Source organism: Corvus cornix, chromosome 27 (assembly GCF_000738735.6).
Source record: "Corvus cornix cornix isolate S_Up_H32 chromosome 27, ASM73873v5, whole genome shotgun sequence".
In the NCBI taxonomy this organism is placed as follows: domain Eukaryota; kingdom Metazoa; phylum Chordata; class Aves; order Passeriformes; family Corvidae; genus Corvus; species Corvus cornix.
Genome location: NC_046355.1, coordinates 482,869 through 503,966, shown reverse-complemented (window position 1 = coordinate 503,966; position 21,098 = coordinate 482,869). Strand labels below are relative to the sequence as shown.

The window sequence follows — 21,098 nt, the reverse complement described above, 5'->3', positions numbered from 1 at the left end:
ATGGGCAAGTCCCACCAGCATCCTTCCCCCGCCCAGCCTGGCCGCAGGAGGGCAGAGCTCACCGTGATGCTCCATCCACAGGATCAGGGTGTAACAGGAGTGGGGTACATGCCCCCCACCCCTATTTGGCGTGGGCAGGTGGGCGGGGGCCTGGCAGGAGGCTGCGGCTGCCAAGGCGGAGGCAGCGCGGCACAAACACGCAGGCGGCAGCTCCCGCACCACCAACACAACAGTTGGTCCTTCCCTGTGAGCCAGTGAGGCTGGCGAGGAGGAGGGGGCTCACATCAGCCCCCCCCCAGAGAGAGGAGGGGGCTCCCTCCAGCCCCGCTACCAGGGCAGAGCTGGGCTGGGGATGGGTGGCAGCTGCTTCCAGGGATGTGGGGGCGAGGACGGCTGGCACCAGGCACAGCGGAGCTGTAATTCCAGTCCCACGGTGAGCTCCTGAGAAGGGCAGAGCTGCACCTAGGAAGAGGAGGGTGGCTCCTGGGAAGAGGAGAACAGCTCCTGGGACACAGCAGAGGTGACGCTGGTCCTGCCAGGGAAGCTCAGGTGGACACTGTCCCTGTGGCTCTCAGCCCCAGGAAGGACACACAAGAGCTGTCTGCTTCCTACAACGCTGTTAGGGATGTACATCCCACAGGATAGGAATCCAAGTAACACCAAAACCCCAACATGGGGGTGCAAGGTCCAGGATTTTGGTCGTGTCACCAATGCATCAATGACACACGTCAGCCTTAAGGCAGAGACACGGTGACATCTAAAACACGAGGGGATTCTGCTTTGGGAATGTGGCTTTGGTGGCTGAAACAAGACACAGAAGGTCATGGAGTCACAAACACCAAAGAAAGAAGGAATTTCTGCTGAAGAGCCATGCATGGATAAAGGATCCACACAGAGAACAAGCAGGTGGGTGCCGGGCCCCCATCCTGGCCACAGATGGGGACGGGGTGGCTGAGCCGCCGCTCGCTCGGTGACGTCCCCCTCACCCGGTGCCTGCGCCGGCAGCTGGCGCGTCCCCACGGCGTCCCAGCACGTGCTCAGGAGAGCAGCAGGAATCGGCAGGAATGGGCAGGAATCAGCAGCCGGCCCTGCCAAGTTTCCTAATGCAATTTGCAAACGGCTGCGAGGACGTGGCCAAGCCGGAGCCGCAGCGGGGCCGGAGCCGCGGGGCCGGTGGGATGCGGGAGGCAGAGCGGCGGCACTGCGGCACAGGTGAGCCAGCCAGGATCAGCGTGGCACAGCTGCGGTGACAAGTCACCCCATGGGATCAGGAATCCCAATGGGGACACAAGGCTGCTGTGGGGAAGTGAGGCAGGAGCTGGCGCAGGGCTGAGGCGCTTCCTTGTAGGGCCGGAGCCCAGCCGGGTGCATTGGGGCGGGTTCCAAAACCCTCCACAGCCCCAGCAGCAACACCCAAGTGCTGGGAGCAAACCTGGCCCTGCTGAGCTGGTTTGGGTGCTGGCTGGGCTGCTCGGGCAGTGTCGGGGTGCTGGGTGCCCACAAACCTCCCCCTCTCTCTGTGGATTTGGCAGAGGAAGGGTGGAAACGTCCCCTTGTGCTGCTGGGGACAGCAGGGACGGGGGTCACCCTGTGGATTCCCACCTGAGAGCTCAAACACACCAGTTACCAACAGCTTGTTGGGAAAAGAATCAGGGAGCTCCTAAATTAGGTGGTTCCTGCCCAGGCAGCATATTCCCAACAGCTTCCCATGGCTCCATTGCCCTTCTCCTGTGTCAAAAGTGGCAGAAATCAACTTGCTAATTGAAAAGAGAATTGAAATGAAGAATGAACTGGGCTGGGGGGATGTCACTGCTGCTTACCCAAACAAATAAATACGAAATACCCAAAAGAAACAAATCAGCTTTACTGAAGGAGCTGCTTCATTCCTTAAATAAAAACAGAGACCACGATCAAGCCAGCGGAGTTTGACATCCCAGGAGGGAGCAGGGAACATTTAGTAACGGGGAGAACTGGGGAGAACTTGGGAGAACGTGTGGCCAAGGACCGACTCAGGGGTTGGTTCTTCGGCGGCCCCAGCGCGGGGGACGAGGGGGGTGGGCAGCAGCGAGATGGATTTCAGGAAGGCACCGCTTGGGCCACGGGGAAAGTGCCTGGCCCTGAGCACGGTGCAGGTGTCTCATCCCACTGCCTCACCTCCGCACAGGGAAGGAGCCATTCCAAGGAGCAACTTCCTCCTTGCTGAGGTGCCGAGTCTGGCGCTGGGATTCCTGTGGCCGTGTTCCTACGTGTTGCTCCTCTCCTTTGATTTTTCACCTTTGCTGTCCTGGGAGGAGAAGAGGGAAGAGCAGCAGAGGTTTAGAGCCCCCCAAACCCTCGCATGGGGGGGAACAGTGCTATGGCTGGGTCTTGCCAGCAACCTCCCCCCCACACCCGGGTGCCAACCCGCCCGCCACCTCTCCGGGCACAACCAGCCCCCTGCGCCAACCCCTCCTCATGGTTCCAGATTTTTCCATCACGAGGCCTTTCCAGGGCCCCTCCATCAGACAATTCGCTTCCCATCCCTCCCCATGTACGGGAACCCACCAGCACATGCCTGCCCAGGTCCAGGCTTGCTTGGCTTCCATACGTGAAGAAGGTATGGAAAGGGAAACCAAAAACACACGTGGCATTCCAGCACGCTCACACACGCACAGCTCACAGCACTGGAGCAAGGGACCATTCCCAGCACAGGGAAGCAGTCGCATCCTGAAAAACCTTTAACTCTACTGCTTGAATTATCTGCTGAGTTCTCAACGTTTATCCTTCCAGAGAACTCCCTGCCTCCTAGCTCCTCCAGACAGGGCTGGATTTTTCCCTCTCTAAATTGTCCTGTTTTCTACCCTGAGCAAATAAAATAAAAAAAGAGTCAACTTCAGACTTACTTTTTACGTGGTTTTAGTTTTAAAGTTTTAAGTAACTCAAATTAACTGGAGCCCTGCTTACCACCTGCAACGAGAAGCTGAGGTTTGGGACAGGTCAGAGACGAGACAAGTTTTAAGATTTCCCCTTACAAAAGAACAACGTTATTTTTTTGAGATGGGAGGGGGAACTGCAGCCAAGCACACACCAGTGACACCACACACACACAGGGACCGACTGTGAGGGGATGGTACCTCTGGAGGGGGCGGCTTGATGGTCACAGGCTGGGACGTCCGGCGGGGCGGGGAGGGCTTGGGCTGCACCTGCTGCTGGACAGTGTTGTAGTAGGTGACCCCCCCATACACCTGGGACTGCGCCTGCAGGAGCAGCAGGATCAGAGCTCCGGGCTGGGGGGCCCTGCGAGCCCCCCCCGGCACCCACCGGGGCTGGACAGCTGACCCCAGCCAGAGCCAAGAGTGGCCGCGCCCCCCAGACATCAGCTCCCAAGGCCCCTTGTGTGTCTCCACCCCTTGCCAAGGTCCCCCCACTCTGGCAGAGACAGGACACAGCCTATGCAGATGGGATTCCCTCACCCTGCAGTCCATGGAATGCCTGAACTTCCCAACAGCAGCTTTTCCACCTGGACACGGCCCCCCTACACACCCAGCCCTGCAGCCTGGCAGGGAACTGCAAAGCGGGGTGAGATCCTGCCTGGATCAGCCCGAGCAGTGGGAAGGGCAGGGATGGTTGGGAGCTCAGGGAATGTGCAGCTCTCCAGCCTTCCACGGAGTGTCAGCCCTGCTCCAGCCACAGCACCATCGCTGGCACCAGGATCTGGTCTGCTCTGGTCTCATCTGCCTTTTCAAGGATCTGATCTGATCTGCCTCCTCAGGGATTCGATCTATCTGCTTCCTCACAGGGATCAGATCTGGTCTGATCCTCACAGAGATCCAATCCAATCTGCCTCCTCAGGGATCTGATCTGATCTGCCTCCTCAGGGATTCGATCTATCTGCTTCCTCACAGGGATCAGATCTGGTCTGATCCTCACAGAGATCCAATCCAATCTGCCTCCTCAGGGATCTGGTCTGATCTGCCTCCCCACACGGATGTGATCTGATCTGCCTCCTTACAGGGGTGTAATCTGATCTGCCTTCTCAGGGGCCCAATCCAATCTGCCTCCTTGCTGCCCAGCAGCAGCCGTAGACACGGAGTTGGGCCATGGAGCAGGAAAATCCAGCCCCATGCTGCTCCTACCAGCCAGTTCCCAGCTTCCATCTCAACAGAACTCACTTCTAAAGCCATTCCCAAGGTATCCTTGGCTCAGCAGGGCCCTGGAGGGGCTGTATCCCTGTTCCATAAGGGAACACCTCAATTCCAGACCCCCCAGAACAGGATTTCACCCACTGCCCACTGCACCCAGGGAGCTGCACAGCAGCCACAGGAAGAATCCTTTCTGGGATGACAGCAGCCTTTCCCCATGGAGCAGCCCAGCTGCTCCACATCCTCTCCCAGGAACACCTCGCAGAACACATCCCACACTCCACAGCATCCCACCTGCTCCTGCCCGGGAAGGAACCGCGGCGCACCCGGCTTACCTGCGTGTTGGAATAGAGATGAGGAGGGGGCGGAGGGGGCAGAGCTCCAGGGGGGTAGGGGTAGCCAGGATTCCCAAAATTCATCACTCCAGGGGCGGAGAAGTAAGTCGGAGTGAGCAGCTGCTGCGGTGGAGGCTGGCCCGGGGGCATGGACACTGGTGGGGGGTAGAGGCCAGGGTTTGCCATGGCAGGGGGCGTCTGGTGGGGGTGTAAACCTGGAGGTGATGGGAAACAGATGGATGTCACCCAAGAAGCCAGAGTGTCCTGGGGTAGCACCAAGAAGGAGCACGCTCTGCTCCAAGGTTTCCCTGCAGCCCCATGCTGGGGAGGGACACAGAGCAGCAGAGCATGGCCCCCTCCCCAGTTCCGCATTCACCGGAAGCAGATATGGCCCCAGCACAACTCCACTGCAGGGAACAATTTGTGTGGGCAAGCAGAGAACGTGTTCGACAGCTCCCAGTTCTGCTTTTTCCTGAGCTACAGGGCCAGGGAGTGAGGAACCAGCCCAGTGCCCACGGAAGGGAGCGGCCCAGCCTGGTGAGGCCCCACAGGCACCTGCAAAAACCCAGCTAGGAGCTGCCAAAAGCTTCAGTTCCCCCCGTCCTGCACTGGCTGGAAGCTCTAGAAACACTTATTTTTTCTTTCCTTAAAACTGATACTGGTTCAGCCTCACTGCAGGAGGGAGCAGGTCTCTTCCATGTTGCAGAAACAAAGGAAAATGGATTCCCCCCACGACAGAGGCTGTGGGAGACCAGAGTTCTCTGTTCCCCAGGTCCAGGGGTGTCCCACTGACTCCTCACCTGGATGAGGAAGGTGCATCTCCGGCTGCACAATCATCCCTTGGGGCGGCAGCGGGGCTGGGTTCTCACCATGGGTGTAGATTGGTCCCTGGAATTGTACTGCAACAACACATGACAGGCTGTAAGGAAAAGCTCCATGGAATTTCATTCTCCTGCAGCCGGGCACACACAGCCCAGCCTGCTCCCACGGCACACAGAGGCTCCTGGGCTCACAGATGCCACATGCTCCCTAAAGAAAAGCCTCCTACTCCCTTTAGAAAGCAGGAAAATACTCAGGGAATTTCTTCTCTAACACTTTAAATGCTGAAGGGAATTGCTAATCCATCTCCAGTCCTGTTCTCCCCATGCTCAAACGTCAAAGACCTGATTTAAAGTTCATTTTAAATCCCTGTTCTCGGGAAGAATTGGGGTGTCCTAAGAGCCCTGGCATAGAGAGGGGATAGCACTGAGGATAATTCCACGGGTTTAAACACAACCAGGGACGCTCCCAGCTGCCTTTTAGACACTGTATGAGGGGACACAGTGCCACTACAACAAAGGGAAGAGAAGACAAAGTCCTGACTCCAACAGGAGTGGGGGGGATCCCTGCTCCAGCTGCTCAGCTCTGAGCACACATGGAGCCACAGGAGCAGGAGGGAAACACTCACGTGGGTCGTAGTAGTGCCCTTCCATGATGCTGATGTGCATGGGGGGCGCTGGCTCCGGCACGGGGGGTCTCTGCCGCTGCGATGAGTAGCGCTTCACACGGCCCCCCTGCACTGCCTGCAAGAGTCCAGGGCTCAGAGGGGCTGTGAGGCACCTACCTGACCCCCAAACCTCCCCTGGGTCACCCCCAAACACCCCCACAAGGGAAAGGCTGAGGCGTCAACAGCCTGTAATTACCACAACCCCAACACAATTAGAGCCCGTCTCCCGCGCGCCGCGCAGCCGGAGTCACGCTCCGGGATCACGCGTTACCATCTCCTCCATCCGGTTAAACTGCGGCGGTGGCCCAGTTCCCACGTGCATATGGTTGGGAATACCTGAGGAAGGAACAGACTGGTTATTACTGTGGTTTGTGCTGGTTCCCAAGCCAGAGCCGCCTCGCCTGGGGGCGTGGCTGCAGCTCAGCTCTGGCTCCCATGACACAGAACCTTCGGACTTCATTGCCCCGGTGATGGTTTAAAATATTTTGGGACAAATTAGAGGCTGTTTTGTCACTGCACACTCATCCACGGTGCTCAGCAATGCCTAAATCCTGCTTCAAAACTAAATCCCCAGCTTGAAACCCAGGTCCTGCTCTGAGCTCTGTGTCTGCCGAGACACGGATCTCCTCTGAGTGGATCAAGGATCCATGTGGGATCTGAAGCTGCAGTTTAAACCCTCTGAAGGGTGTGAATGCTTTTTATCACAGGCTCTTTTGGATTCAAACAGCAAAGTGAATCCACGTGAATTCACAGCAAAGTCAGTTTTAAACCATGGCTTAAAACCACAGAGCCAAGGTGATCACAGGTGATTCCAAGGGAGTGAAAATGGATAAAACAAACACTGGAAGTGCTCTTGGGTCACTGACAGTGCAAATACAGGCAGAGAAATACAGAATGGACTGATGGGAGCCAAATGCTTCCCAGAATTAACTCCTCCCTCCTCTGCTAGGGACAAAAAAGGGACAGCAGAGTCATCATCCTTCTCACAGCAGAACATGATCTTGTACCTGCAGCCAAGAGCTGGCCTGTGGGAAATTTGGGAAGATGCTTCATTTTTGCGCATTAAAATAACCCCAAAACAGACAATCTCAGCACTTTTGAACTCTCATCCCACTGTCACGTTTCCAGCCTGTCCAAGGGTCTGTTCGCACAGACCTCCCAGTCCCACCAGTATCAAATGACTTCTGGTTCCACGACCTCAACCTCACAGACGCTTACGAAAGCAGCAAGTCGCTTCCTTCTCCTTGCTCCAGTTTTACTCCCCTCGGGAAGCATTCTAACGCTTCCCAGAACAGACTCTAATTCTGCAAAGGGATAATTATACCTGGATGACCTCTCTGTGGATGCACAACTGGAACTGTCCTCATCTGGCACCGGGTAACTCTGTCCCATGTCCCTCCCTCCTCCCAAGCACAAAGAGATTTGCCAATTCCAGCCAGGCCTTGGCTACTGGCAACCAAATCCCAGTGCCAGGAAATGAGCTGATCAACAGGGAAAAGTTGCTTCCTGCTCCGAGCAGGACACCACAGAGCCCAGTTACTGATCCTTATCTCATGCTCTCCTGCAGCAGGGCTCAGTCTTGCTGTGATTCACATCACAGGGAAAGGATCTCCGCTTCCATCCTTCCCAGTCCTAATTCCACTCACCTACACTGAAATGTTTAATTTCCCCTTTTTCTGTGCTGTTGTGTCCATACTGCACTTTCTCAGCAGGAACCATTACTCTGCACCCCCCCTGGGAATCTGTTGGGCAGAGGCAGCTCAGCTCCGACCAGCTGCACGGATCAGGATAGAACTGGGCTGCTGGAAAACCGGGAGGCTGCTCCCACTTACCCCTCAGCTCCCGGGGCGGGATGAACTGGGACTGCCCTGGGCTCCAGTTCTGCTCCGTCAGGTTCATCTGGGTCATCTCCTGCTCAAGTCCATCCACGCTGGATTCCACTGGCGACTCCCAGTTGCTCTTGGCTGGTGGGGGGGAGCTCTCAGCTGGCGTGGGTTTTGGAATCACGGGAGCCACCCCCTCGGAAGCGGGCGCTTCCTCTGCCAGCTTCCCCGCTTCCCCAGCCTTGACTCTGGTCCTTCTTGCCCGGGAATAAGATTTCTTCTCGACTGGTCTGTCTGGCGGCGGCTGCGCAGCGTCGGCAGCCATGGCTTGGTTTTCCAGAGCCCCCTCCTCCTTCCCAGGGCTGCCGTGGACATGTGCCACCTCCAACTCGGGGGACGTGTCCCTCGAGGGGCTCTGCTCTGTGCGCTTCCCACGGTAGCTGCTCTCCTGCTTGGCTTGTTCCCCATTCCGGTGCGGGACAGTCGCTTCCGAAGCCCGGTAGCCTGGCCGGGTCTCCTTGTAGCCCCCCATCCTGGGGTAGTTCCTGGCAGGGGGCATCCTGCCGGTGCTGGCAGAGCTGCGGCTGTTGAATGAGCGTGGGGGGGCTGAGGGGCTCTTGGCACCCTGGTGCCTTGGGGGCTTGGGGGGCCTCTCGTTGGACCAGTTCGGGTCTCGCTGAGGGGGACTGCCAAACCTGGGGGAGAAAAATAGAACAATTCACTAGAAAGAAGCCCCTGGGTGGGAAGAATCGCCGTGCCAGGGAACAGGATGCACATCTAGAAACCCCAGGAACAAGGTCCCACATGACAAGGCTTTCCCTCTTTGGAGCTCCAGACCTGGCCCCTCTCCCTGGGACAATCCAGGCCCTGGGGTGACGCTGGGGCTCACCGTGGTTTGCGCATCCTCCGGGGTTTGATGTCGTCGGGGTTGTGGGCTGACCGGATGTCATATCCGTACAGTGCGATCAGCTCCTGCCTGGTCTTGGGGGCCTGCTCGTCCTCACGGAATTTGTCATGTTCCCAGCGCCCCTCGTCCTTCCACAGCTTCCGCTGACGACCTTTTGGCCTGGAACAGGGACACACAGAGGTGCAGGGAGCTGTAAGGCCAGTATGTGGCAGTTCCGAGCAGTCCCACACACAGAGCCCGAGCATTCCTGGGGCAGGGAAGGCAGAGGAGGCAGCATCTCTCCTTCCTGCTCCTCCTGCCCAGCAGCTGCTGGTGACCCACTGCTATTTGGGAAAAGCAGCTCAAAGGGTCACTGTTGCCTGGCACAAGGCTTTTTTGTGAGTTTTTTTGCACCTGCCTTTCAAATCAAAGAGCTGAAGTGTCCTGGCAGGACACAGAGCAGGTAACAAGAAGCTGGCCTGGAAGCTGGCCTGGAAGTTGGCCTGGAAGCTGGCCCATCCCTCCCAGAGCCCCAGGGGGACACTCACATACCTGACCTCCTCCTCCTGCGTCTGCCCTCGGAGGTCATGCTCAAAGAAGAGCCCCTTGCGTGGGATGTATGCTGGGTTCTTCCGATCCTCATCGTCGTCCAGGTGCTTGGGAACCTTCTTCCCAACTTTCTTCTCCACAGGCTCCGTGCTCTCCTGTCAGAACCAGGGAGCTCTCACCACTGCAGCAGTCCTGCTGCCAGCCCCCAGCCCGGAGCCGTGGGACACCCACCTGCCCGTCCCCGCTCTGCCGCTCGCCCGTCACCGCTCCCTTGGGATCTGCCTTCTCACTCCCCTTCTCCCCTCTGGCCGCCGACTCGCAGGAATCGTTGCTGTCCTGCTTCAGCTCCACCTTGGAGCTTTCTTCCTCGCTGTAATCCTCTTCCTCTGCCTGGGAGACAGCCAGTGACTCAAATGTGCTGCATTAGCAACAGATCTGCCAGGAATCTCCCCAAATCTGGAGTTAGATCCAGCAACAGATCCCCCAGGAATTCCCTCAGTTCTGGAGTTAGATCCCTGTTCCAGATGTTAGACATGACTCTTCCAAAGCAGAGGATAAGCTCCTAAAATTCTTCCTATCCCTATATTTTCACAGGAAAAGCAAAGGTTAAACCCAACCTCTCCTGAGAGAGGGAGGGTCCAACAGGCTTTCTGGAATGGAGCTGGGATCAGCTGCCCCACAAAGATGCAGCATCCCACCACTCCAGTCTGCTCCTACAGACTGGGAAGACTGGTGATCACAGGCCCTTCCTTCCACACTGAGGGTCTGGATCCAGCCAGGGCCACGTTTCCAAATTCCCTGGAGTTCCTCAGCTGACTCACTCTGCTCAGGAGCATGACCTGGTTTCACCCCCAGGAGCCTCCAGAGGCTGGAGCCGAACTAAAAATAGCTCGGGGTGATTAACCAAACCCTGCTCCATTTTCCTCTTTCAACACAGCCTTTGCACATCGGCTGCTCCCGGTGTTTATGCCGGGGAAGCCCAGGCCGGGCATTATTTTTAGGCACAGGAACAGAGTCATCCTGGCACGGCAGTGATGCAACAACCCAGCTGCCACCAGGAGCCTCCACGCGGGATTCCAGGCTGGAAGAGCTCCAGGAGCTGCCCTGTCACCTCTGCAGCCTGCCACGCTCCTTCCTAGTTAATAGCATAGATTAATTCCCAAACTGAAATTAATTCCCAAATAAACAGCTTGGATTTCCTCTGCCTGGTGGTTTGCATGTTCTCTAGCCACTGTTTCCCTCAAGGTTCCCAAAACAGAGATGGATTTTCCTTAGAAAGCCTTCACTATAATCCTTAGAGACCAGAACTTCTCTAAACTCCCTGGAAATCTCGAACTTTTAGAGACCTGAACTAAAAATCCAGGGGAACCTGCAGCCCCCAGGCACGGGTGGGATGGGATTCCCTCAGCACTCCCCAACTCCCAAGGTGCATCCCCTCTCTGGCTGCTCCCTCAGAACAGAGGGAAGCTCTTGGGATGCTCCCAACCACCACTTTGCTTTTTAATTCCAACTAATTAAAACCCAACAAGCATCCCACACTCCTCCCACGCCCTTCTTGGCCATGGCAAATCCTGTTCCCAGTGCGAGGAGCCAGGAGAGTTTTCCCTTGCACATACTGGCCCTACACCCTCCCCAGTAGCACAGTGACACTGGTCCCAGTGCCAGGGGCTGGGACTAGGGGAGGCTGTTTCCTCAGGAGACAGAAGGGTCAGTGGAAGGAATCCAAGGATGCAAATTGGGTTTGTTCTGAAACTCCATGAGAATCAGGACAGAGCCTGCCCTTACCTCCGAGTCCTCGGCGCTTTCGTAGTCAGAGAGCACAGCTGTGGGGAGGGAAAGGAGGTGGGGTCAGGGCAGGGCTGGAGGTGGCTCCTCTCCCATGTGACCAAACCCCTTCCAAAGGGAATTTGGATGCCCGCACCACCCCAGATCAATGCCACAGCCAGCTCAAGAGGGAGCAGGGGCGAGTTTGGGGCATGCTGTCCCTGCACCCCACATCTACCTGCTGTTACAAGTGAATATTTGGGATGGCAACAACCAGGGGACTGTTGGAAAAGCTGTTTTGTCTGGTTTTTACTTTTTTTGCACACAAACAACCCTGCCCAAGAGCCATCACTCACCATCTCCTTCGATGCCATCCTCACTTTCCTGCAGAGAGAGAAGAGAGAGGGGAGTTAGAGGAGGGGAGGGCAGCAGCCAAGCACCCAGCAACACGGAATCATGGATTCACAAAATCACAGAACGATGGAATTGTTTAGGTTGGAAAAGATCTTTAAGATCAAGCCCAACCTTCTACCAGCACCAGCCCCATGTCACCAGTAAACCATGTCCCCAAAAGCCACATCCACACTTTTTGTACACTTCCAGGGATGGGGATTCCACCATTCCTTGGGCACCTCGTGCCAGTGCCTGACCACCCCTTCCATGAAGAAATTTTCCCTAAAAAACTACTTTCTTAGTCTCTACTATCCTAATATCTTTTCTTAATAGCTACTCTTTTGTCCTAATGTCCATTTTTCCTAATATCCAGCATCCCATGATCCCAGACATGATGACAGCAAGGTCTGGCCCTGACCCTATTGCAGCCACCCTTGAAAGTTCAGCTCCAGTGACCAAGAAAAAACAGATTCCAGGCTCCCAGAGCCGTTTTCCAAGAACCTTCTAGAGCAGCTACAGTGGGGGAATATTGAGAGCAAGGCACAGCCTGTCAGTGCTGGGGGTCTCCAGGGAACAGAGTGACAGCAACAGGGGAGCCGGGATCCCTCCCGAGAGCCAGGGAAAAACAAAGAGAGGCCGAGCAGGACCCAGCTCAGGGAAGGGACTGAATGAAGGGAATAGCTTAGAGCAGGAAAAGTGCTCAGTAAAACTGTCACCCAGAGAAGCTCTGGCTGCCCCATCCCTGGAAGTGACCAAGGCCAAGCTGGATGGGATCTGGAATAACCTGGGATAGTAGAAGCTGTCCCTGCCCATGGTAGGAGGTGGAAGTGGACAAGCTTTAAGGTCCCTTCCAACCCAAACCATTCCATGATTCCACGATAAAAGAAAAGATCAGCCCAACTGTAGAGCAAGAACAACCCCAGAGCACAAACAACCTGACCAAGGTGACAAGATAAACCCAAAACCACCACAGAAAAACACAATGGGAGTCAGGGGGAGCTGGAAATAACCAGCCCTGGAATCCAAAACAGGAAAGAGCTGGAAATAACCAGCATTAGAACCCAAACCAGGAGGGAATTGCACCTGCATGTGAACTGCAAGAGCAGAACTGCACGGAGAGGGGAGACAGCAGCACCGACCCACCTGTCCCTGCTGCAGGGACCCCAGGAGCAGGGACAGGATCTCAGACTAGGGAAATCCAGCCACAAGGCACAGAGAGCCAGAGAGAAGCCCCTGCCTGGTGCTGGGGGGCTGCGGTGCCCACCCCACCTGAGGCTGCCCCAGCCCTGCTCTCCCACACACACTATGGGGGGGTTCAGCCCAGTTCCCCCAATTCCCCAGACTGGTGCTCCCTCAGCTCTCCACCCCCACTTCGTCCCCAGTGTCCCCCCCAGCCCGCAGGTCCAAATATCAGTCCCCGAACTTCCCCCACGCCTCCCGACACCAGAGCCCCCCAGTCCTCCCACTGCTCCCCAAGACACTCTTTAGACACCAGAACCCCTCTCTCAGCGCCCTCCCTGCCCTGCGTCCTCAGTGTCCCAATCCCCTCGACTTCCCCAGACACCAGAACATCCCTCAGCCCCCTCCCTCCTTTCCCCAGGGTCCCCAGCCTTCCCCCTGAGTCCCCCAGACACCAGAACGCGCGCCCCAGACCCCTCCCTCCCCAGGGCCCTCAGTGTCCCCAAGCTCCCCGACTTCCCCCCGGCCACACTCAGACACCAGAGCCCCTGTCCCCACCCCCAGCGTCCCCGAGGCCTCCCCAGCCCCTCCCGCCCTCTCCTCACTCACACACTCCGACTCGGCCGCGCTCTTCCCCCCGCCCCACCGGCGCTCTCGGCCCCGCGGCCCCGCGGCCCAGCGCCGAGGGCCCCGGCGGCGCCGCGCGGCGGGCGGTGCGGTGGGCGGGGCGAGCCGGAGCGGGATCGGGATCCGGAGCCCGAGCGGGAGCGGGCGGAGCGGGGGCGAACCGGGCACGGAGCCGGCGCTGTCGGAGGCCGCCGAGCCCTCGCTGTCCTCGCTGTCCTGGGAGGCGCGCTGCCGCCGCCGGTCCGCCATCTTGGCCGCGGGCACCACGGGAACGGCCCCCGCCGGTACCGCGGCCGCGCTGCCGCCGCCCGCCAGGGGGCGCGCGCGCCGCGCGCGGGGGTGACGTCAGCGCCCCGCGGAAGTGACGTCACGGCGAAGGGCGGGTAAATGGGGGAGGGAAACACCAGCAGCCAGCGGCCTTTTCCTTGTTTATTGTAAAAAAAAACCAAAACAAAAAAAACAAAAAAAAAACAAAAACCAAACCAACAACGAAAAGCAATAAAAAACAATAAAAATAAAACCAGCGAGCGGGCGTGTCCGCGCGTGACACCACCCACGTAACGTGTTTAGAACTTGGTGTTTTTAGAACTTTATCGATTTTTTAACAATTTCTGGGTTTTTGAAGGTTTTTAAGTTTTTTTTTTCTTAAAGGTTTTTTTTTTTTCTAAGTTTTTTTTTTTTTTTTTTTTTTTTGTAAACGAGTTTTCCGGCGTTCAATATGCTCGGGGTTAATTATAGAGAGGGGGGCCAGTGGGGGATAAAACTGGGGGGGGTACAAGCTCAGTGTAGGGGGAGGAAAAAGGGGGGAAAAGGACCAAAGAAGTGTGAAAAAGGGGGGAAAAGGTGAGGAAAAAGGGAGGAGATAGGAGGAAAAAGGCAGATAGGGAGAAAAAACAGAAAAAAAGAGGAAAAAGAAAAAAGGGGGACACATGGAGCCCCCACCCATGGAGCCCCTCCCCACCCATCCAGCACCGAGAGGGTCCAGCAGCACCCAGGGGCTCGGACAGGCAAGAACAACCCCCCCTCACAGGAAACCCCTTGCCCGCCTCAAAACATTTAAATTACATTTAAAAAAACCATTAAAACCCCCCAAATTGTGCGCACAGGGTTTCTATTTCACAAAAAAAAAAAAAAAAAAAAGAGAAAAACTTTGCTTTTTAACTCTCCCCTCTGCCTCCACCAACCTTCTCCAGAGAGGAAAACCCCCAAAGAGGGGGAAAACCCCCCAAAAGAGACTCCCAGGCGCTTCCCAGGCCCCAGCCAGCTCCAACACAACCCGCTGTTTATCCTGCTTTCTAACTAAACACAACATGAAGGCAGCAGCGGGTGAGTCCCGGGGGATGTGACACCTCCGGACACGGGATCTGGTGCTGGTGATCCCCATGCTCCCACCAGACACAGTGGGAGCCCCATATCCCAGATCCCAAGGCCACACAGGCTGCAGAGTGCAGGGGCAGCACACAGGGGACTCGAGGATGGGGCCAGGATCCACCCGCTGCCCTGGGGAGCGGAGCCGGTGGCACTGGGAAGCCGGTGCCAGTGTGGGGGATGAGTCCGGGGAACTTTCCAAAACCCAAGTGAACAAAACTGGGATCACGGAAGAACGAAACCATCCGTCAGCACGGAGCAGGCAGCGGCCAGTGGTGACCCGGTGATGGCAGAGCTTCTGGTGCTCTAGAGGTGTTCAGAGCCCCCGAGGACACACTGAGCTCCTGGAGGTGTTCGGAGCTCCCAGCATCTCCCTTATTTCCGACAGGTCCGGTGCGGCGTCTGCTTCTTCTGCACCTCCAGCCGGCAGCGGCTGCGCTCGTCCAGCCAGGGCAGCTCGAAGTTCCTGCAGGCACAGCTGGTGTCACTGCGGCACGGTCCCGACCCAAAATGGCACCGTCCAGACCCAAAACGGGCAGGGTCCCTTCCTATGAGTGACACCGGCACTCCCCAGCCCTGTCCCCTCACGTCCCCAATACTCACTGTGGGGTCAGTTTGGGCAAGGGCCGGCCAAAGGCGACGACGGGCAGGTAAGGGGTGATGAGCAAACTTTCCACTGTGGAGAGACACCGGAGTGTGTGAGACCCCTCTATCTGCACCCCCACCTACCCCTGACACCCCCTTCCCAAGCCTCACCATCATCTGGCTCAGGGAAAAATGAGGTAACTTCAGGTTCCGACTCCTGAATCCCTTTCCTTTTGTACATTCGGAGCTGCAGCCGCTGTAGGATTCTCTGTTCCCTGATCCGCTGGATGTCCCACCTGGAAAATGGGATGGTTGGGAAAGTGAGGAGCCACGGGCAGTGCCAGACTCTCCCAGAGGGACTGAGAGGCTGCCCTGGCTGCCAGTGATGTGGGAGCATCCCTCCTCCAGCAGCATTCTTGGTTCCCATCCCAGGGGCACCCTGGACTGGGACCCCAGACCTCCATCGCTCCCTTTGCTCCCACCTTTTCCTTCGTTTCTCATCCAGCTCCAGCTTTGCGTGCCGTTTGGAAAAGACACTGTCGTCCAGGTTCTGCAACAACACCGGATGGGGATCAATCAGTGCATCATCCCAGGGCCAGATCCTGCTCCCACAGCCCCAGGAGGGGCTGGTTGTTCCCCCCACCTCGGCCCCCCAACCACAGCCAGGGTTTATGCTGGATGAGCGGACGAGTTGCCACCAGCTCTGCAAGTGTGGGACAGCCTGGAAAACCCCTGTGGCACCACCAGCTCCGGTGGCTCACGTACCTCCAGGAGGTCCGAGGGGTTGGGGTCTCTCAGGGGCTCCACGACATGGTCCCTCCAAGACGGAACTGCAGGACAAGAGAGAGGGTGTTACCCCACACCGGAATCCCCACAGCCCCTGCTCCAACCCACCACCTCCCCGCTCCCTTCCTGCCCATCTTTCCCCTTGGAGCACGGCTTGGGATGCCCCAAACCCCCACCCTGAGCCAGCAGTGGGAGCTGCCATGGGACAGCAGAGCTCATCTCCACCCCCTTACACACAAGCAAATCTGAGCCACTCCCAGGGATGTGCTGAGCTCTGTCCAACCCGGAGCGCTGAGCCACCTGGAACAGCCCAGTTCCCACCACTGGCACCAACCTCACTGGGCACAAGGCAAGACAAGCACCGGATTTGGGAACAGCAGGTGACCCCAGTGCTGTGTCACCACGGCATGAGCCAGACACACATTTCCCATCCACCCAGGGGAAGTTGCTTTACCACTTGCTCCAACAGACACCAGCCAGGAGCCCTGCCCAGAGTGGGGCAAACCCGAGATGGGATTTGGGAGAGCCCAGAGCCAGCACCCACTGCAGTGCAAGGAGCCAGCAGCGTGGCACCTCTCCCAACACCACAGGCACTCCCTTTGGGAATCTGGGAGCCCTTTTCCAGATTCAGAACGAGGGTGCCGAGCCCTGTTCCCAGGCCGGCTCAGCCCCAGCAGCTTCTCCATCGTTCTCTCCATCCTTACTTGCTACAGTCTCCTCCTTTTTTGGAGAAGGTTCCCGCAGCGGCAGCGGTGATGGGGGTGGCTGGTGCCAGCGGCACAAGTACATTTCGGTGGTGGAGAGATAGGGCAGGTCGTCGGCCTCGCTGACAAAGCCTTTCTCCTTGGGGTGGGTGCTGGGGCCCTTTGGCGGGGCTGACGCTCGGAGCGGGTCTCCAGGAGCGACCGGGGTTTTTCCGGAGTCTCTTGGCTCCGCAGTTCTCGTTTACAAACAGTTTCGGCCAAGGAGCCACCCGATTCCTCCTTCCCCGGGGAGTGCTTTGGAGTTTTACTCTTCACTTTGGAGAAATCCGACACTAGTTTTTTAACAGGCGTCTTCCTCTCCGCGCTCCCGAATGTTGGCTTCCTGCAGGAAGAAGAGGAGCTGAGCCAGGCACATGGATCCTTGCCCTGCACCAGGGCCGCTCTGGGGGGCTCCTGGCACCCCCAAACCAGGGCTGCTGCACCAGAGCCACACATAAGCCATTTACCGAGGGGCTTCCCCAGCATTTTGGGACCCTGCACTCCCCACACAGGCTTTCTTGAAGTTCTCCTGGATACAGGGATGTGTTCCTTGTGCTGGGTGGCCTCTCCAAACAGCTCAAAGGCTGCTGGGCAGTGCCAGCCCCACACACAGAGGGCAAAGCCATAGTGAGTGTCCCCCCTTCTCCCCTCGCAGCCCCCCATGCGTTCTGTACCTTTTATGCCCCTTCCCGTTCCTGCCATAGGGGAAGTGCTTGGGCTGCAGGGTTGGGGGGGGCTCCAGCAGGTCCTGGGGACACTCCAGAGGCAGCTTCTCACATGCCTCCGCCTCTGGCTTCTCGTCCACCTCAAAGCCCTGGAAGATGCGGTGCTTCTCCCGCTCGCTGTCCTTCTTCACCAGCTGCACCCGCCTTTCCATGCGCTCAATCCGCGCCAGGAGCTGCAAGGCAGGGGAGGAAGGGCTCACCTTGGGGTGGGGTCACCCCCGTGGGCATCCCAGGGCAGCTGCCACTGGATGTCCAGTGGCACAAAATGGCCACCCTCCGGCTGCTTCTCCTGCTCCAGCGCTGCCCATGCCTGTGTCCAGCTGCAAACCCCAGTTTGAGGGGGGATTACATAAAATCAGAGAATCCAGGAATGGTTTGGGTTGGAAGGCACCTCAAAAGCCCATCCAGTCCCATGCCCCTGCCAGAGACATCTTCCACTAGACCAGGTTGCTCCAAACCCCATCCAACCTGGACTTGAACACTTCCAGAGATGGGGCAGCAGAAAGCAGAGGATTTGGGGGTCCCACCCTCTGTGTATCCTCTCTGAGGATGCGGGATGGAGAGGGGGGGTTGCAAATAGCTGTGGACATAAAGAGCACCTGGTGACCCCTGCCCATGGTCACCTGCTCCCAGCCCTCCCAGGCCCCTCAGCCAGGGCCTGCAGCGTTTAGAGCGGTCACTTTAGACAGCACAATGAGGGGGTCCCAGCACCCCCTGAGAATGTGGCCTTGGGGAGACCCAGCCTTGGGGAGCGGAGCCCAGTGCCCCCAGGGTGTGGCAGTCCTATCCCCCCACCAATGTCACCCCGGGAGCCTGTGCCCGGGGGAAGCCCCTGAAGTCCCATCACGGCCTTGCCGCAGTGGCTCCTCCATGTTGGGGGACGCAGCATTGCCTGCGGTGACATCACGTGGGGTGTCCCCGTCCTTCCTGCCACAACCGGGGCCACCACTGCTGACACCGCCACTGCAGCCGGGCACGGCCACCGCCGTTGATGGCACATGGCCACAGGGCCGTGGGGGTGGCAGTGGTGACCTGTGGCTGTGGGGGGCAACACACAGCATCCGTGGGGTGACACGACACCCACGGGAGGACAATGCAGGTAGGGCAATGTGGGAAGGGCCATACAAGTAGGCTATCTATGAAGGGGTGCACACATGGCATCTATGGGGTGACACAGACAGGACACCCGTAGGGGCGGCCCAGCTTAGCTGTGGGGACCCCATACTGTTCCCCCCCCAAGGCTGGCAGCCTCTCGTGGCTGTGAGGGCCCCCAAATTCCGAAGTGGGGGTGCAGACCCCTCCTCGGCGGGCCGGCCCGAGCAGTGGGGCGATGTCCCTTGTGGCCGTGTCCCGCCCGGTGCCCGCGGGGACGCGGCCCCTTTAAGGGCCCCCCCGAGCCGTCGCCACGGTGACGGGCGGCGGCCCGTTAACCCCCGCCCCGCCCCCGCCCTTTGTGCCCCCGCGGCTTTGTCTGGGGGGGCTGCGACCCCCGGGGGAACCCACGACCCCCGAGGGAAAACCCAGCCCTGGGGGGAGGCACAGACCTCCTGGGGGGGGGGGGGGCGGGCAGAACTGCCCCTGGCGAGTGTTTAACCCCTTGGGGAGGGGGGCATTAACCCCTCTGGGGGGTTATGTACCCCCCGGGTACCTTGGAGAAGGGGCCAGATGCCCCCACTTGAGGGTATTACTTCTCAAGGAGGGGGGTGTTAACCCCTGGGGTGCCACGGGGGGAGAACAGGAACCCCCAAGCCGGAGGGGGAGGCATTAACCTCTGGGGTGCCAGCGGGGGTCGTTAACCCCAAAAGAGGGGCACGTTAACCCCCAAAAGGGTCTCCCCACGAGGGGAGAACAGTAACTCCCCATGTGGGGCATTAACTGCCAAGAGGGGGGTATTAACCCCTGGGGTGCCAAGGGGGGAGCAGTTAAACTGCCACGAGGGGCATATGAACCCCCCCCAAGGGGGTGCACTAAGCCCTAGGGTGACACGGCGGCTGGTGTTAACCCCTATGGGGGGGACATTAACCCCCCAAAGAGGGGGGGCATTAACCCCCATGGGGTGCAGAATTAACCCCCAAAGCAGGGTGGAATTAACCCCCAAAGAGGGGTGCAGAATTAGCCCCCAAAAGAGGTGGAATCGACTCCCAAAGAGGAGGATATTAACCCTAAATAGGGGGGGACATTAACCCCATATAGGGGGGGGACATTAACCCTCGAGGGGACTGAATTAACCCCCAAAGAGGGGTGGAATTAACCCCCAAAGAAGGAGGGACATTAACACCCAGAGAAGGGACTGAATTACCCCCAAAAAGAGGTGAAATGACCCCCCAAAGAGGGGGGCATTAACCCTAAGGCGGGGGGGCGGGAGGCATTAACCCCTTGGGTGTCACAGGGGGTGGGAACCTTCCTGTTGGTGGGCAGAATTCCACCACAATCCCAGAGACCCCTGGGTGGTGTTGGGGAGCCATTAACCCTGGGGGGAGGGGGCATTACTCTACCAGAGGGGTGTTAAACCTAGGGGTGGTAAAATCTAGTGGGGATCACCCCATGGGGGGGGGTCGGTCACCCCATAGGAGGGTGTTAAACCTAGGGGGGTTAACCTCAGGGTGGGGGTCACCCCACAGGGGGTTGGGTTAAACCTGAGGGAGGTTAAACCTAAAAGGGAGTTAACCCTGGGGGGGGGTCACCCCACAGGGGAGTGGGTTAAATCTGGGGGTGTTAAACCCAAGGAGGGGTTAACCCTGCCAGGGTTAACCCCTTCCATGCCGCATTCCCGCCCTCCTCCCCGGTCCCCCCGGTCCCCCCCCCTTCCCCCGCCGTACCGTGTCGCGCTCGGCCCGGAGCTCCTCGATCTGCCGCTCCTTGGCCTGCAGCTGCTGCTGCTGCTGCTCGATCAGGTCCAGCTGGAGCAGCAGGATCTGCCGCAGGCAGGCGGCCTGCCCGGGCGACCCTCCGCCGGCGCCCATCGCTGCGCGGGCCGCGGGCCGCCGCTTCCCCGGCTCCGCGGGCCCCGCTCCCGGCCCCGGCCCCGCCGCCGCCGCCTCCCCGGGCAGCCCGCCCGCATCCCCCGCCGCGGCCCTGCCCCCGCCGGCCGCCGGCCCCGCCGCGGCCCCGCTCCGCTCCCGCTCCGCCACCCCGCAGCCGCGGCCCGTGTGTGCCCCCAGCGGCGGCGGGGCCCGGGGCCGCCGGGCCGGCGGAGCGGGGCCTTCCTCCCCTCCTCCCCCTCCTCCTCCTCCTCCTCCCGCCCGCCCCCTCGGGCCGCCGCCGCCCGCCCCCCCGGAACGCTGTGGACCGCATGGCCGGGCCCCGTTACCGCCCGCCGGCACCGCGGGGCGGCGGCGCGGGGGGCGCTGGGGGCATCGGCGCGGAGCGGCCCCCGCCCCGGGGATGACCCGCGCGGGACGAGCCGCACGGGGGGGCGGCGGGGCGGGGGTCGGTACCGGGCACGGGACCCCGGGTACCGGCGAACGGGGCTCGGCGCGCATGCGCCGGCGGCGGTGGGGCGGTGGGATCCCCGGGGGTAAGGAGCGGGGCCGGTTCCCGCCGGGGACCCCCGGGACGGTGCCCACCCGCGCCGCTTCCCGCGGGCCGGGGGGGGGGGGGTGGTCGCGACACGCGGACACGCGTGAGGCGGGGGTCCCGCGCCGCAGTACCGGGGGAGGCCGCTCGGGGGCCCCGAGCGTGGCGGTACCGGCTCTCCGCGCCCGCCCCCCGCCCCCGCCCCACGGGGG

At 59.3% G+C, this 21,098-nt stretch overlaps 2 protein-coding genes across 2 annotated transcripts; both read right to left on the bottom strand.

Annotated features, from left to right (window-relative positions):
• Nucleotides 1–1,840: 1,840 nt before the first annotated feature.
• Nucleotides 1,841–13,436, bottom strand: CASC3 (CASC3 exon junction complex subunit). The gene is made up of 13 exons (XM_039565808.1): nucleotides 13,146–13,436; nucleotides 11,321–11,348; nucleotides 10,986–11,023; nucleotides 9,432–9,590; nucleotides 9,204–9,355; nucleotides 8,655–8,831; nucleotides 7,775–8,460; nucleotides 6,214–6,278; nucleotides 5,904–6,018; nucleotides 5,257–5,355; nucleotides 4,457–4,671; nucleotides 3,114–3,236; nucleotides 1,841–2,284 (listed from the first exon to the last, which is right to left on the bottom strand). Exons 1-13 carry the CDS (start codon nucleotides 13,410–13,412, stop codon nucleotides 2,243–2,245), a joined length of 2,166 nt encoding a protein of 721 aa, XP_039421742.1. The 5' UTR covers nucleotides 13,413–13,436; the 3' UTR covers nucleotides 1,841–2,242.
• A 372-nt stretch (nucleotides 13,437–13,808) lies between these two features.
• MSL1 (MSL complex subunit 1) lies at nucleotides 13,809–20,369 on the bottom strand. Its single transcript, XM_039565857.1, is given in 9 exon segments — nucleotides 13,809–14,997; nucleotides 15,135–15,207; nucleotides 15,288–15,412; nucleotides 15,599–15,666; nucleotides 15,882–15,946; nucleotides 16,607–16,795; nucleotides 16,798–16,988; nucleotides 17,320–17,543; nucleotides 20,190–20,369. Coding segments are annotated over 9 exon segments (1,170 nt in total). The 5' UTR covers nucleotides 20,334–20,369; the 3' UTR covers nucleotides 13,809–14,906.
• Between the last annotated feature and the right edge of the window lie 729 nt (nucleotides 20,370–21,098).